The 14,781-nt window shown below is 39.3% G+C and overlaps 1 protein-coding gene across 7 annotated transcripts in view; it reads left to right on the top strand.

Annotated features, from left to right (window-relative positions):
• Positions 1-9: 9 nt before the first annotated feature.
• Positions 10-14,781, top strand: part of ADAM22 (ADAM metallopeptidase domain 22) — a 267,499-nt gene continuing 252,727 nt past the window's right edge. For 5 of the 7 annotated variants that reach the window (XM_006170480.2, XM_006170479.2, XM_006170478.2 and 2 more), the window contains exons 1-2: positions 10-95; positions 551-705. In XM_006170480.2, coding sequence (XP_006170542.1) covers positions 11-95; positions 551-705 — 240 coding nt within the window. In that variant the 5' untranslated portion in view covers position 10. The remainder of the gene's footprint in view (positions 96-550; positions 706-14,781) is intronic. The other 2 variants (XM_027769081.1, XM_006170477.2) reach the window with 1 other exon arrangement.

Below are 14,781 nucleotides of genomic sequence, written 5' to 3'. Positions count from 1 at the left end.
CGCCAGCATCATGCAGGCGGTGGCGGCTGCGTCCGTGCCCTTCTTGCTGCTTTGCGCCTTGGGGACCTGCCCCCTGGCGCGTTGCGGACGAGCAGGTATGTTCGCCACCCTCTGTGGCTTCGGGACGTACCATTTTCTGGGAGTCTTTGGAGCGCTTAGGTTTACTGAAAAGGGGCACCCCCATTTCCCAAGCGCGCGGGGAGATTTTATTTACTTATTTATTTTGAAGGGTGGTGAGAAGTAGAGCAAAAAAATATGTGCGGGGGTGCGCGGATGACTTGGAAGCTTTCGTCCAAATACCCGTTTTTCTTACGAAGAAGAGAAATGAGGATGGTGGGAAAGGGGTGCTTGCTTCTGGGCCCTGATATGGATGCTCTCAGATGAGCTGGTCCAAGGCTCTCCGGCTGGTGTCCCTCCGTCCTTCCCAGATGGGGTCCTCCAGGGAGGAGGCAGTGGAATTTTCGTAGGTGAAACATGGGACCGGGGGACCGAAGAGCGTGGGTCAGGGTCATTATTATCGCCTTTTCTCTCCATTCTTCCCTGCCTGGAGGAGACGCCTCATTGACGGAGAGGAGGAACGAAAACCGCTTCCTGGAGCGCCAGAGCATCGTGCCACTGCGCCTTATCTACAGCTCCGGTGGCGAAGACGAAACTCGCCACGATGCGTTGGACACGCGGGTGCGGGGCGACCAAAGAGGCCGGCAGGTGAGAGGCGCAGGCCTGGGGGTGGTCCTCAGCTGGGCCAGGCCCGCCCGCGACCCGGCATATGCTCTCCGTTGCCCTGGAGACGCGGTGTCTTCAGTGAGATGAGTGCAATCCGAATGCGAGTCGAGCCTGGAGCTCCCTGTGCAAAAAAACCCCCGGAGGAACAAAAAAGAGTCAAAAGAAGCACAGGCCCAGGGCTTTGCTGCAGAGGAGTTTGTGCCGGATGCCTCTGGCAGTGCGGCAACCTGAGCAGAGGGGCGGAGACCCTCGCACTTCTGCCAAGCAAAAGCCTTGCCTAGTGGGAAAGGGAGAGTGGGCAGGGTTTGCATCATCATTGTTGTTATTTTAATCCTCAAAGAGAAAAGACTTTGTAAGTGATTTAACCCCAGACTGGCACGGCAGGAAACTGGCAAAAAACAAGGCTAGACATCCCTAAGAAACCCAAACTTGTAAAAATAAGCCAAACATCGCGGTCCTCAGCTTACTCAGATTTGTGAACACAAGAGATGTGCCCCTTCACCTCTACCTTCTAAAAGGCGTCCCCCAAACCTTTGTTCACTGGGAGCAATCTCGTTGGTATAATTAGGGCTGTGGTGTTTATTGAGCATGTTTAAATTATATTTAAGAAATCTGGTTTGGCATTGCACCTGTAGTTAGATATATCCACAGATATGTCTGAGAGTTATTTTCATACTACTGCCTAATTTCAATAAATGTTTTTGGAACCATGTACATTTTTTTTTCTTTTTTTTGCTTTGTATACATCAACCTGACAGCCTGCTCACCCACCTGTAAGTATATATCGAGAGAGGACCTTTTCAAGTAGTAGAACATATTTGTAAATTTTGCTGAAGCAAAAGCAGGCTGAATGTTTTGACAAGTATACATTTATTTATCAATGATTTAAGATTTATTTTGATGATATAATAATTGAGCTAACTTATCAATATGCATAAAATATGTAAAGATAGAATAACAGTATTTAAATCTGTATCTATAGCCAAGTAGCTAGTTTTATTAAACTTTTTGTTAATATAAATTAGGAAATGAAAGGTCTATAGTACTATCTATGAAAGTTGAATTATTATAGTTGAAAATCTGATATGCTATCCCTCTAATGAAGGATCCTGTTGTTTGAATTAATGTTTGGTAAATGCCTATTTCCTTTTCCATTTTAACCTGTTTCCATAGAGAAACTGAAGAAGCAGGGGACATAGATTGCCTATCTTATTTTTCAGTTAGTTAAGATTACTTCTATGGAGGAATAGTCTCACACCTCTTTGCAATCTTTGATTATAAACAATTTCAGATATGGGCCAGCAGGTGGCATGGTGATTAAGGCACTGGACTCCCACATGGTTGACCGTGGTTCAAATCCCAGACCTAGCAGCTTGCTTTCTTACTTTTCCCCTCTCTCTCCTCTCTCTAATGAGTCCAGTTGCAGATTAAAATAATAATTAAAATAATAATAATTATAAATAAAATAAGTAATTCCTCTAAAGCAAAACAATTTCACCCACACCCAAAGTGGACAGAAAAATATAATGAACTCCCATTTGCAACATTTATTAACTCAAGGCCAATCTTTTTTTTTTCTGTGTCTTACCTGTGTTCTTCTCCTTCCTGTATTATTTCAAAATAAATCATATCATTTCATTCATAAAAAATGTTAGTAAGGTACCTTTTAAAGGGTATCATAGTTCTATCATACTTTTAAAAATTAAGAATGGCTACTTGATACTATCAAATAACTCATCTTTTCAAATTTCTACTATCTCATAAATACGTGTGTGGGGTATGTACATATATGTTTGTGTGCACATATTATATATATTTTTTTTAAGAGAGATTTTTGCTATAGGACACGGGCACTACCCAGAGAGATAGAGAGACATAAAGTGAGACATCATCCTTTTGGGGATGGGGGTGGCCACACCACAATTCCTTCTCCTCCATTCTCCTCTCGAGATTTTGGGCATGCACGCACTGGCGTGAGTTTTAAGCTGCCAGGTCAGGACTCTAGCTGCAGTCAAATATGTGGGAGTTCAGTGATATAACATTACGCCACCTGCTGGTTCCTATATATATTTAGAATTGTTTGAACCAGGGTGTAAATAATGTCTATAAACTGCAATTCATATTTTGTTTGTTTTTAAAGTCTCTCTCTCTCTCTTTTTAAAAATTACGTATTTATTTAATTCCATTCATTATTATTATCTTATTTTAAATTTGACCAGAGAGAGACAGAGAAAAAGAAAGTATGCCGCCAGGTCTGGGGCTTGAACTGTGGTCGGCCATGTGGGAATCCAGCGCCTTTAGCTACCACGCCACCTGCCAGCCCCTTTAGCCTCTCTTTTAATGTGTGGTCTCTCCCCATTCTGTTTTTTCCTTGAAATTTTCGTTGAAGCCATTGGGTTTTTTATCCTGTAGTGTTTCCTATGGTCTGGATTGTGCTGATATAGGCATTATTATTATTTTAAAACAAGTCACAATTTTTTGAGAGAGGAAGAGAGGCAAAGGAAGTAGAGTTATGGACAAAGGAAACCACAGGATCAAACCTGGAAACTCCCAAAGTCTCTGCCTCAGGCTGTAATGTAGTCCTCAGGTACTTTCTGCTTCCTCTGTGTTAGTGAAAGACTACCACTTTCGGTGAACAGGCAAGTCCTTTTATTTTCATTGTTGAGCACCACTTCTGCAGTTGTGGTTTGTAGGCTTCTCTGCTGGGAGAAAATTCCTGGGGACTGTGCAGCTTCTACTTCCTATAGCAGTCTGCCTTACAGTTGGAAGAAATGACTGGCATTTAGCAAGGTATGAATGTTTGGTAGGATTTAGGTTAAACTTCCTGAATACATTAGAATTCAAGTCAGAAGTGAAGGTAACAATTCTGTCTTGTCACCAGAGTAATTATTCTAAGAACTTACTTCAGGCGCTAGACAGTAGCATAGCAGTAATGCAACTGGACCCACGTGTGAAAAGTCCTGGGGTGTCCTGGGACCTCCTGGAGAATGCTGGGTACACATGTATCTGGGCTGGCTGAGACCTGGGGGTCTTACTTCAAAATGTAAGAACCCTGGTGGGAGTGCCTCTGTCTCTGTCTCTTTTGCAGAAGAGATATATAAACATTTTAGAGAAAGAAGGAATGACAGTATCTCAATGCTGGCACATGGTAATTTCTACACAGTGTATCTGGCTGGATGTCTACATCACCTAGGCCATTGGTGTTCACTATGCTTCTTAAACTACACTTGGGAGTCATTGACAACTAGGACTGAGGCTGGCTGTTAGAGTTTAAAGATCTATGGGCTGGCTCCATGGCCCTGTGGTTAAGACACTTGGATCCCACATGGCCAGCTGCATGGGTCGTGTCCCAGAACCAGTGACTTGAGAAACATGTGGTGCACGTGTGTGGCCAAAATCCCCAAAGAAGGGAGAAATGGAGGAGAAGGAATTGCTGTGTGACCATTTCCCATGGGGGATACTTATCTTCTCCCTCTCTGTCTTTCTTGCTCCCTCCAGCAAATAAGTAAATAAATAAAAATTTAAAGACCTGGTTGCTGTAGGCCCAGTTTTCTTACAATTCAGAAACTAAGGCATTTTCTTATAAGTCTAATTTCCCTAAGAGTTGTTGCTGGACCTGAAACGTGTTGATTTTATATGGCCATTGTTATTTATTTAGTAATTAATTATATGTAATTTATGGCATGTTATGGTACCCTTAAATATTTTGAGCAACTTTCTTTTTCCTTCAGCCCAGAGTTCACAAACCTTATGCTCCTTTGTTGATTTGTTTATTTGAAGGGCATTTGTTTACTTGAGCTGCTACTAAGTACCAATATTTTTGTGCAGTGTTCTGGGGATTTAGAGATAAAAGACAGTTATAGCCTTTAAGGAGTTAAAAAATGAGTGGAATGATTAATGAATGAACAAGTAATTATACTTCGCCCTTCCTTATGATTTTCTGGAAATGATTAGAGTGCCGTAGAGGCAGAGAGGGCCAGTACTTAGTCCAGGTTGAGTGTCAAGGTGGGCTCGTTGGGGTAGGCCCTGTCTGAGCTGTTTTGATGGTGAGTTAGGTAATGACCACATTAAGGGGAGGGAGTGTATCCAGCCAAAAAGATAGTAAGTACATAGGCACGTGCGAGTTGTCTTGTTTCTGTCAACTGCAGACAGTTAAAGTTCATGGAGTACAAAACAGGAAAGCAGGGAATAGGTGCTGTGACCCCTCCATGACTTGTTGAAGAATTTGGACTTAGTCCTGAAGGCACTCGAAGGATTTCAGTAAGGAAAGTTAACCAACCAGATTCATATTATTGTGGGATCATCTAAATTGTTAGAAAGGAATAGTTTTAATTTTACAGAGTAAAATTGGTTGTGAATGTGGTTGTTCACTTTGACTGACTGGTAAATGCCAGTTGACATCATCATTTGGCTTCATAAAAACTTAGCTACTAGGGAACCAGCAGTTAGCGTAATGGCTATGTCGCTGGACTCCCACGTAGTCGACTGCGGTTCGTGTCCCGGACCCCGTGGCTTAAAACTCACGCCAGGCGCGTGTGCGTGCGTGCCCAAGATCCCGAGAGGAGAATGGAGGAGAAGGGATTGCGGCGTGACCATCCCCCCTGGGGGGGGATTTCTCGCTTTCTGTCTCTATGTCTCTCTCTGTCTGTCTGGCGAGCGCACGCGCCCTACAGTGAAAATCTCCCCCCCCCCAAAAAAAAAAAAAACAAAAAAAAACTTAGCTACTAAATATACTGAAAATGTTGTATAAAGGAGTTCGTATTTATAAAGTGCTTAGGACAGTGTTCTTCCTATAGTAAATACTATGTGTATCTTTGTTAAATAACATGAACTCCCTCAGGTAGCTTGAGTACTGTTTAGGAATTTATGACATCCATTGAATGCAAAATGGTGCCCTAATTACCTAAGTTTAACACATTCTCAGAAGTAAGTTACACATTACTAAACTTCACATGAGTATAAATAAGTGGAATCAAACAATAGTTACATGTTATACCAATTTACATAACTACATGTAATCAAATAACCCTAGAGATAGAAGAGACCTTGTAAATCATCTAACCTAATTCGAGAATTTCTTTTCACCTGGCAAGATCAAATAAGTGATCCCAAGTAAAGAAATCCTCCATGTAACACTTAATGTTTCAAGAAGCTCACAAGAACTGTGATAATATAAAGCCTCTTAATTTTTGGCCCAATCTCTATGACGTGGATTTGGTAGTTTGCAGGGCTGTAGAGCTGGAAGCCATTTGCCAGATATGGTTTGAGTTCTAGCCCACTCTGGCTTCAGATCTTGGTGAGCTAGAGGACTTTGGAAGAGAATTACAGCATGACCAAGTCCTGTGAAGGGTACTTCTCTCTCTCTCTCTTGCTTGGGCTCTATCATGAATGAAAAAGAAAAGAAAATTGTATCCTTACTTTTAATATATATTTGTTTCAGCTTTCAAGCCTAAATGGGAATAGGAAACTTATATTTTAGAAGAAATTATCATTTTAATTTTGTGTAAATGCTGACAATTTGATTGGTGTGAAATAATTCTGTTGATATGAGTCCATGAAAGATTTCTTTACTGCATGAGCACTTACTAGAATACATACTTTATCTTTAGCCTAAGTGGGATGATCAGCCATACTAAAAGCTTATTATGCCATAAAGTCCTAGAAGTGAAAATCAAAGTCATCATATTTGATTTGGGGTAACCTTGTTATTCTCAAAGTCGTCTGCATAGTCTGAAGTAATTTCAGTCCTGAAAAATAGCGCATAGTACTAAAATATTAAAGACACTCAGTCTTTCTTTTGTCTTGAACTTATTTGTGCTGAATGGATTGTATGTTTACAGGTTAAAGTATAAAACGTATTTTTAACTGGCCACCTGAATGGGTAAGATTATAACTGAGTCTTATTGTGGTTTGATACTGATGGTCACGTAATTGCTATTATTTTAGAATCGGCACCTTTATTATTACTTGCTTTTTGGCAACCAAACATCACTGATTTACCGTCACATCAGAGATAAATTATTTGATGACTTATTTGGTTGTATACATTTTCAGTAGTTCGTTTTTCATCCAGTGATTATGTTTCTCTACAAATAGCAGAATTTCTTTTTTGTCAGAAGTCTGTTGTCAGTGAGTACTTCTTTTCAGTATCTCTTTTCCTAGAAAGTGTTGTAGCTCCTCACATACCTGCCAAAGACACACATCTACAATTGATCATAGTTTTGATAACCAGTAAAAATTGGGAAAAATGCAAGTTGGTGGTAGTATGGCAAACAGTAGGTGTGTATTTATGACTATATTTATATATTTGCCTAAATACGGATGAGCTGTCCTTAAAATTGTGCTGTTTCATTTGGGAGCACTGAGTCAGCTTGATTATAAATTGTCTGCAGTACTGCTTCCCTGGCAGAAAAGGGCTCCTAGGAATTACAGTGTTGGAAATAATTCACAAGGATGGCACAAGCAGGTTTTTTTTTTTTTTTTAAGAGTGCACCTATTAAACTCAGTAGCTCAGTATTGATACTGTTTTTACCACCAATCAAAACCTTGGTCTACTGCTAAAAATAGGAAGGAGACATTTTACAGTGCATTGTTTTCTACTAACCTTTGATTCTTACCCGTAGTTAAAAGAAGTAGAATTCAGAGTTATAGGAGCTTGTTACTACTGAATAAAATCATCATTTTGGGGGTTATTTTTGAAATTCTGCCTTTGATTTTTGATTTATCTTTGATTTTACTTTGCACAAAAGGAATCAGTCTTCCATCACGTTATTACAACGGTACGTGGGAAACTATGAATGACTCTTCCATGGGTTGATTAAATATTTTATAGTTTTATTTGTTTCCACATACTTTGTAGAATGCCAAATGTTCTGCTGTCATTTTCTTTTTTTTCTTTTGGAGAGGTTTTTGCTACAGGGCACGTGCGCTTGCCAAAAAGACAGAGAGAGACAAAGAGACAGAAAGCGAGAAATCACCCCCCAGGAGGGATGGCCACGCCACAATCCCTTCTCCTCCATTCTCCTCTTGGGATCTTGGGCACGCACGCACATGCACCTGATGTGAGTTTAAGCCACCAGGTCCAGGACTCAAACCACAACTGGCTACATGGGAGTTCAGCAACATAGTCGTTATGCTAACTGCTGGTCCCCCTGCTGTCATTTTTAATAATTAAAGATCCTCTTGGAAGTACATGGAAAGAAGCCTGCCTTTTTTTCCCCCCCTGACTCACGGAGAGCAGGTCAGTCAGTAGTATTTGACTCCTTCAGCGGGGCTAAGGTGGGACCACATTTATTATGAACTATTATAGTGAGTAAGCCCAAAAACGGAAGAAGGTGCTCCTAAAAGTTGGGCACCAGAGGGCAGAAAAAAAAAAAGAAAAGAAACCTTCAGGGGAATGAGGAGAGAGAAAAAATAGGAAATCAGAGAAAAAGAAACATACTTAACATAGTGTTACTATATATGTTATACTACAGATGAACTTACGTATTTACTTTTCTTTTTTTTCTTTTTTTTTTTTTTCTCTATTTTTTTTTTTTTTTTTGGAGAGGTTGTTTCACTGTCGGGCGCGTGCGCTCCCCAGACAGACAGAGAGAGACATAGAGACAGAAAGCGAGAAATCACCCCCCCAGGGGGGATGGTCACGCCGCAATCCCTTCTCCTCCATTCTCCTCTCGGGATCTTGGGCACGCACGCACATGCGCCCGGCGTGGGTTTTAAGCCACCGGGTCCGGGACACGAACCGCGGTTGACTACGTGGGAATCCAGCGACATAGCCATTACGCTAACTGCTGGTTCCCCGTATTTACTTTTGATGTGCCAGATAGGCTTCTGGGTACTTGATGTATGTGAACTCATTGCAGCCTCACAAAATTCACATTTGACAGTAAATTTTTATCATCTGGAAAAAAATCACAAAAGATTTTCAGATAGCTTACAGAAGATTTGAGTGCAGACACTTCAGCCCCACTGTACTGCCTGTGATCATCAACGTAATATACTCTTTTTGTAATCTTTGCTACTTATTTAATATATAATTTCCAATTTACTTCTATCCTGGAACATGCCAAACATTGTTTCTTTAAGAAACTTTGACCCTGCTCTGGTCTCTTCCCTAGCTAACTTGCAAATATTTTATACATAATTGAAACAGAGTTTAATATGCTATATTAAAAAATACGTATAAACACTATATAACCACATTTAACTACTCTGCTGAACTGAGTATGACAGGGGGCCATCAAAAATTATTTAGATGTTATTCAATGGTTCTGGGCTCAAAGATTTCTCAAATTTGTCTAACAGGATCTATATATTTCTGGTAGTTCTTCAAATGTGTGTGTGTGTGTGTGTGTGTGTGTGTGTGCATACATCAATGCATTGAATACATATAGTACACATGCATATTTTATATATAGTGAAGAATATATGCATATATTCTTCATAGATAATCTATATTTATATAAATATATATAACATTATATTTATATATACATAAAGCTTGCAGAACATAGTAGGGATGCTTCTTTTTACTATCTTAAGAATGAAATAGAATATATATTTTTGACATATGAAAGGCAAAATCACCTTTTGAAGGACATGTGTTCTGCTTGCGTACAGATACATGCCTTGATGGTTATACTCTTTCATTGTAAATTAAAGATTTTACTGTTCAGTAGTGAATGCCAAAATGCTTTTTTGTGGTCAGAGTTTCATAAACAGAAAAGTTAAATGCTTGATAGGGATTCATTTTTTATATGTCCTTCTGCAAAATAAAAGATACAGAATCTTATGTGTCTTCATGGAACTTGAACTTCAAAGTTCTAAGTATCAGGTCATTCAGGAAAAATGATACACAATCGATAATAATGAAAGATGATGAGTAGTTAATTGTGATTACATTGGTAGTAAAAACACTAGATACAGGGGTTCATAGGTGGTGCGATGGTTAAGGCACCTGGATTATTGCATGGCCTACCAAGATTCAAGTGTTGGACCTGGTGGCTTGTTTTCTCTTTTTCTCTCTCTTCAAATTAAAAAATAATAATAACAAGTAAAATTAAGTGAAGAATATTTTAAAAAAGACATGATATATAAACATTAAGAGAAAAGAGTTTAAAAAAGTAAGAATATTTATTAAACCTTTATCATGTACCAGGCATTGTGCTTAGTGATTTACAAGAATTATATTTTATTATGAGGTGCATACTATTATTATAATACCCACTTAATGATTTTTTTCCATTTACCTCTGTGTTGGAACATGCCTAACAGTATTTCTTTAAGAAATTCTTGGCTCAGGACCAGCAGATGGCATAATGGTTACATCTCTGGACACCCACTTAGTCAACTACAGTTCAAGTCTGGACCCGGTGGCTTAAAACTCCCGGTGACCAGGTATGCATGCATGCCCCAAGTCCCAAGGAGAATGGAGGAGAAGGGACTGTGGCATAGCCTTCCCCCCCAGAGGGTGATTTCTCACTTTCTGTCTCTCTGTCTTTCCAGCCAGTACAGGTGCCCTATAGCTAAAATCTCTCTTAAAAAAATATATTCTTAACTCTTTTCAGATCTCCTCACTGGCTAACTTTCAGTTATTTTATATATAATTAAACTAGAATTCAATGTGCTATTTAAAAATATATAAATAGTTCACAAAAAAACTGATTTTGAATTTCTTGCTCACTTTTGCTTTTGATTTCACCATTTGAGTATTTTTTAAAGATAGAATCAGTTTTGTTCTTTCCAGGAGAGACTATTTTTTGTAACTTTATTTTGAAAATAAGATTAAAAATGTTGTACCATGGTCCAGAATTATCAGCAGTTCTAACTGGAAAAAGAAGAAATAAAGAACTCAATCATTTCCCTCTACCCCGAATTGTTGTTGAAGAGATCTTCAGAATCAGATGTATCAGTAAGAGTGAATGAACACTTTTCTTCTCCTTTTAAAAATGAACTTAGTATCAGGGGATTTTACCACTTAGCAATAGCTGCCCTTTAATTGCTTTTTTTTTTTTTTTTGGTCCCAAGTAAAGATCGTTAGATAACTCTTTGAAGATGAGAAATCGATGGTGCTTTCCTTGTAGATAGGTCTGCCTGGAGAGCTCATATTTTGCAAGTGGTTTTAAAATTTTCTACATGAAGCAGGAGAACTTCTGATTGATAATTTTATTACCTCCTTGATTCTATTTGGCACTGCCTTCTGTCCTTAGCACATGTCTTTGTTACCTCTACTTGGTCAGTTTCTGTTCTTTTTTTTTCCCTTCAATTTGCTTTTAAAGTAAAGTGAACTTTTCTATTTGTCTTTATTTCCTCCACTAGTAAGGTTACTAGGTTAAGGTCATATTTAAGTAGTTTATCTTTTTTTGTTTTAAAGAATTATTTATTGTAATTTTTAAATTTATCCATTCATTTTAATTGGATGAGGAGAGACACAGAGAGAGAGGGAGGGAAAGTGAGCAAGCCACCAGATCCAGGACTTGAACCTTGGTCAGCCATGTGAAAGCATTCAGTGCCTTAACCACTGCGTCAACTGTTGACTCCCCAGTAGTTTATCTTTTCTTTGGATTAAACAGCAAGATGCTGTAGAAGATGTCGCATGACAGAATCTTGTTCTGCACATTTCCTTGCTTTCCTCAGTGGATTTTTTTTTTTTTTTGGTAGTTTTGTTTTTTTGCCTTAGAGCACATGCACTTGCTGGAGAGAGAGAGAGTGATAGGGAAAGTGAGAAATCCCCCCCACCCCCCAAGTGGGGATGGCCATGCCACAATTCCTTCTCCATTCTTTTCTGGGATCTTGGGCATACTGTCGCACCTGACAGCATGAGTTTCAAGCCACCAGGAATGGGACTGAAACCAGTCACCCTGAGTGGTGGTCAAGGTCATGCATAACCTGGTAATTTTAATCTAGGCTAGGTTGGAGAAGAAGCAAGGCAGGCAGTTGGCTGATGAGTGATCTAGGCTCATCAGATACAGGCAGGAACAGGCTGTGGGTAAGAGTGTGGCAGAAGCTAGGGTCAGGGAAAGCAGAGGTCAGTTATCAAGGTCCACTGTGCTGGGTCAGTCCAGTACCCTCTGGCTTAACTGGAGAGTGCTACCTGAAAGAGTCCGAGGCCCTTTGAGTTTTTATTCTCAGACATCTAGGTTTTAGTGGTTGACTCTACTCCATTTTTTTTTTTAATGGTTTATTTCTTCCATGAGCAAGTGTGAAAGAGAAAAACAGAAGCAGGAGGTGGGGGGGGAGGGGGAGAGAGAGAGAGAGGGGGGAAAAGACAGCCCCCTGAAGGAGGTTTTGATGCCACCATCCATCCTGAGTCCCTGCCAGCCCCAGATAATGCACATGTGTGTGCCTGGTGTACTCAGGGAAGTCTCCAGATGAAATCCTAGAACCTCATCCTGTGAGTCAGCCTCTCAGCACTTTGCATTTTAACTTTGGGCCCCCTTCTAGTCCTTGGCTCTATTCTTGATCTAGGTCTGGGGCTTTTAAAGAGAATCTTGAGCTTTCTTTAGCAAGACCTGCTCTGATGGTCCTTGGAATTGTATTCCTTCCCCATCTCCTATGAATTTAACTGTTTGGTTTAGAGGGAAAACAAGTGCTTGTTCTCATCCTCCTCTTCCTCTTCCTCCTGAATTCTTCCTCTTCCTTTTTCTTTTCCCTCTCTTTCTTCCTTTTCCCTTGCTCCTCTTTTTATTTTTGGTTGGTGTTTCAAAATCTGGAAGCTAATAGGAGAGGGCTTTCAAGGGGTCGACTCATCTTGTTATGTACTTCAGACTCAAGACATGTTGTCTCTCTTGGGTCAGGAGATAAGGCCCAGTTAAAGTTGGTTCTGTAATTTATGTGAGTCATTAATTCTCTTTTTAAAAAAAATCACAATTTGTACAAAACAAGCAACAGGCACTATTCAATGGGATGTGGTGTTTGTTAAATAGATGTATTTTGAGTGAATGAAGAGTCTGTGTGAATTGGAAAACTTGTTCTTATTGAGATGGATAAGTTTAGTGTCAGTATTTGTTTGTCATAGATAGTTATTTTTAAGGTGAATTTAGTGTTCCCTGCGGCTTAGCAGTAGTGCTTTAATGTGTCTTCCAGAAAAACTTGAGGTAGTATTTAATAAGGATGGCAGATGTTTTTCTAACAAATGCATTTACAAATTTACTACCATGTTGAATGATTAAGCCATTGTTTCTCAGGAAGAGTTTATAGTAATGATGATAGAAATTCAAATGAAAGTTTCCATTCATCTTTAGTATAGTATATCATCTTTAAAAAAAAAACCCACACATTTCTTCATAAATTTACCTTTTATCTTAGACAGATACTGATTGCTAAGAAGGTGGTGAAAAGTTAGGAAGTATTCAATTGTCACAAAGGTGAGGCCATTTCTGGCTGGGTACGTGACTAGAGGTTAGACTATTTCAAACCATAGTGTTTAGTAATTTTTGTTGAAGCTAGGGTCCTGTAGGGTAAAAAAAGGGAAAAAATAGTGTTGCTCAGATACTAAGAATACTCATATAATTTAATTTATGAGGTAAGTTTAACATCATGTTCTTATAGTTCTTAATGATCGTGCATAGCCAATGTTCTCTCATAGTTAATGAAGGAAAAGTACTATTAATTTATAACTTAACCTATTTCATTTGAAGTCTATTTGAGGTGACTCATGAATTGTACAAATGTTCTGATTATGAAATCTTAAAATTTGCAATTTAGGGTGATGGGCAAAAGTTATTTTATTTTAATTTAATTGCTCAGCAAATATTGAATGATAGTATGGACCTCATCTTCATTTTTATTTTTTCCTGGCATTGGGCACAGACTCAGCCTTGTACGTAACAAGAAAACGTCTACTGAATAGAATTGTTGATGCCATGACTTAGAGGGTCCTGTTCCATTCTTATGCCCCCATTTCTCCCCTTATTATATTAGGTTTTTCCTTAACCAATTATTTCTTCTCTTTGCTCTTTTCTTGTCTCTTCTCTCAGTGCAGGCTTTATGACTCTCTTGTAGCCTCTTCTGTTCGTCATTTTCCTGTGGACATAACCTTGGGCGGTTCGCATTTCCTATGACCCCTAGTTTATTTTGTATTTTCTCCCTACTCTATTTCTGTCAAGTGTCTCTTTTTCTCTTAGCAGCTAATGCAAAAACAAGTCTCTGAGAGGTTATTTACATTCAGTGTTGGGAATCATCTCCATTACACATTGCTGGACTTAGCTTATTTTGGGATTTCATAAATGTGTGACAGTTTAACAAGCTTTTCTATTTTACTACTTAGCATTAAACCTGTGTTGCATTTGGTTTTCCTTTTGTCCATTTGTTCATTTTGGTCCCCTCAAAGTACCCCCCTCTGCTCCTTCTTTCTGTTCTTTGGATGTGGACTGAAGTGTCATTTCTGCTTTACTGTTGGAGTAATCTTCCTAAAATCATGTTCCTAGTTCTCACTGCTCCTAATACCCTGGATTTAAGCTTTGAGTTGTGTGCTCAGTGCAGTCTCCACTCTTGCTGAGCGTGTCACTTCTCAAAGTCTTCGATGGATAGTGATCCATAGCTACGGGGTAGTGATCCACTGCTAGTTGCTACAGGATTCACATTCAGTAGCAGGAATGACAAGTCTCTTTTACAGTTACACTAAAAGTAAAACTTGCCTCATAGACTTGGCATAAAACTGTGCATGCTTATATGCGTGTAAGGGGAGGAGGTTGAGGCATTGATAACTTGGGTGTTAATAGAAGGTGTTTTTACCAGGGAAACTGTAGTCTTGAGCTCAAGTTTGGCCATTCTTACTCACCATTGTTCATTCACTACTTACATCTGTGCCTGACCCACAGGTGAAGCCCAGTAAATACTTCTGGGCTGTTTTTGTTTTACTTCTATTTCAACGATGTGGGGAAAAGTTTCTGTGATCATTTATGTTACTAATCTTATGTACTTTTGAGATCTTTCCAACCATTGAATATTTCTTTCTTCCTGCTTATTCAGATGTTTTGTCAGGATGGGGTAGAGCTGGGCCTCCTTCCGTATTTGTGCCTGCCTGATCCTGGACTCTTCCTTTCTCTTCCCTCACAT

The sequence above is a fragment of the Tupaia chinensis genome, unplaced genomic scaffold (genome assembly GCF_000334495.1).
Source record: "Tupaia chinensis unplaced genomic scaffold, TupChi_1.0 Scaffold148587_1, whole genome shotgun sequence".
NCBI lineage: Eukaryota > Metazoa > Chordata > Mammalia > Scandentia > Tupaiidae > Tupaia > Tupaia belangeri.
This window is presented reverse-complemented; position numbering and strand designations above follow the sequence as displayed.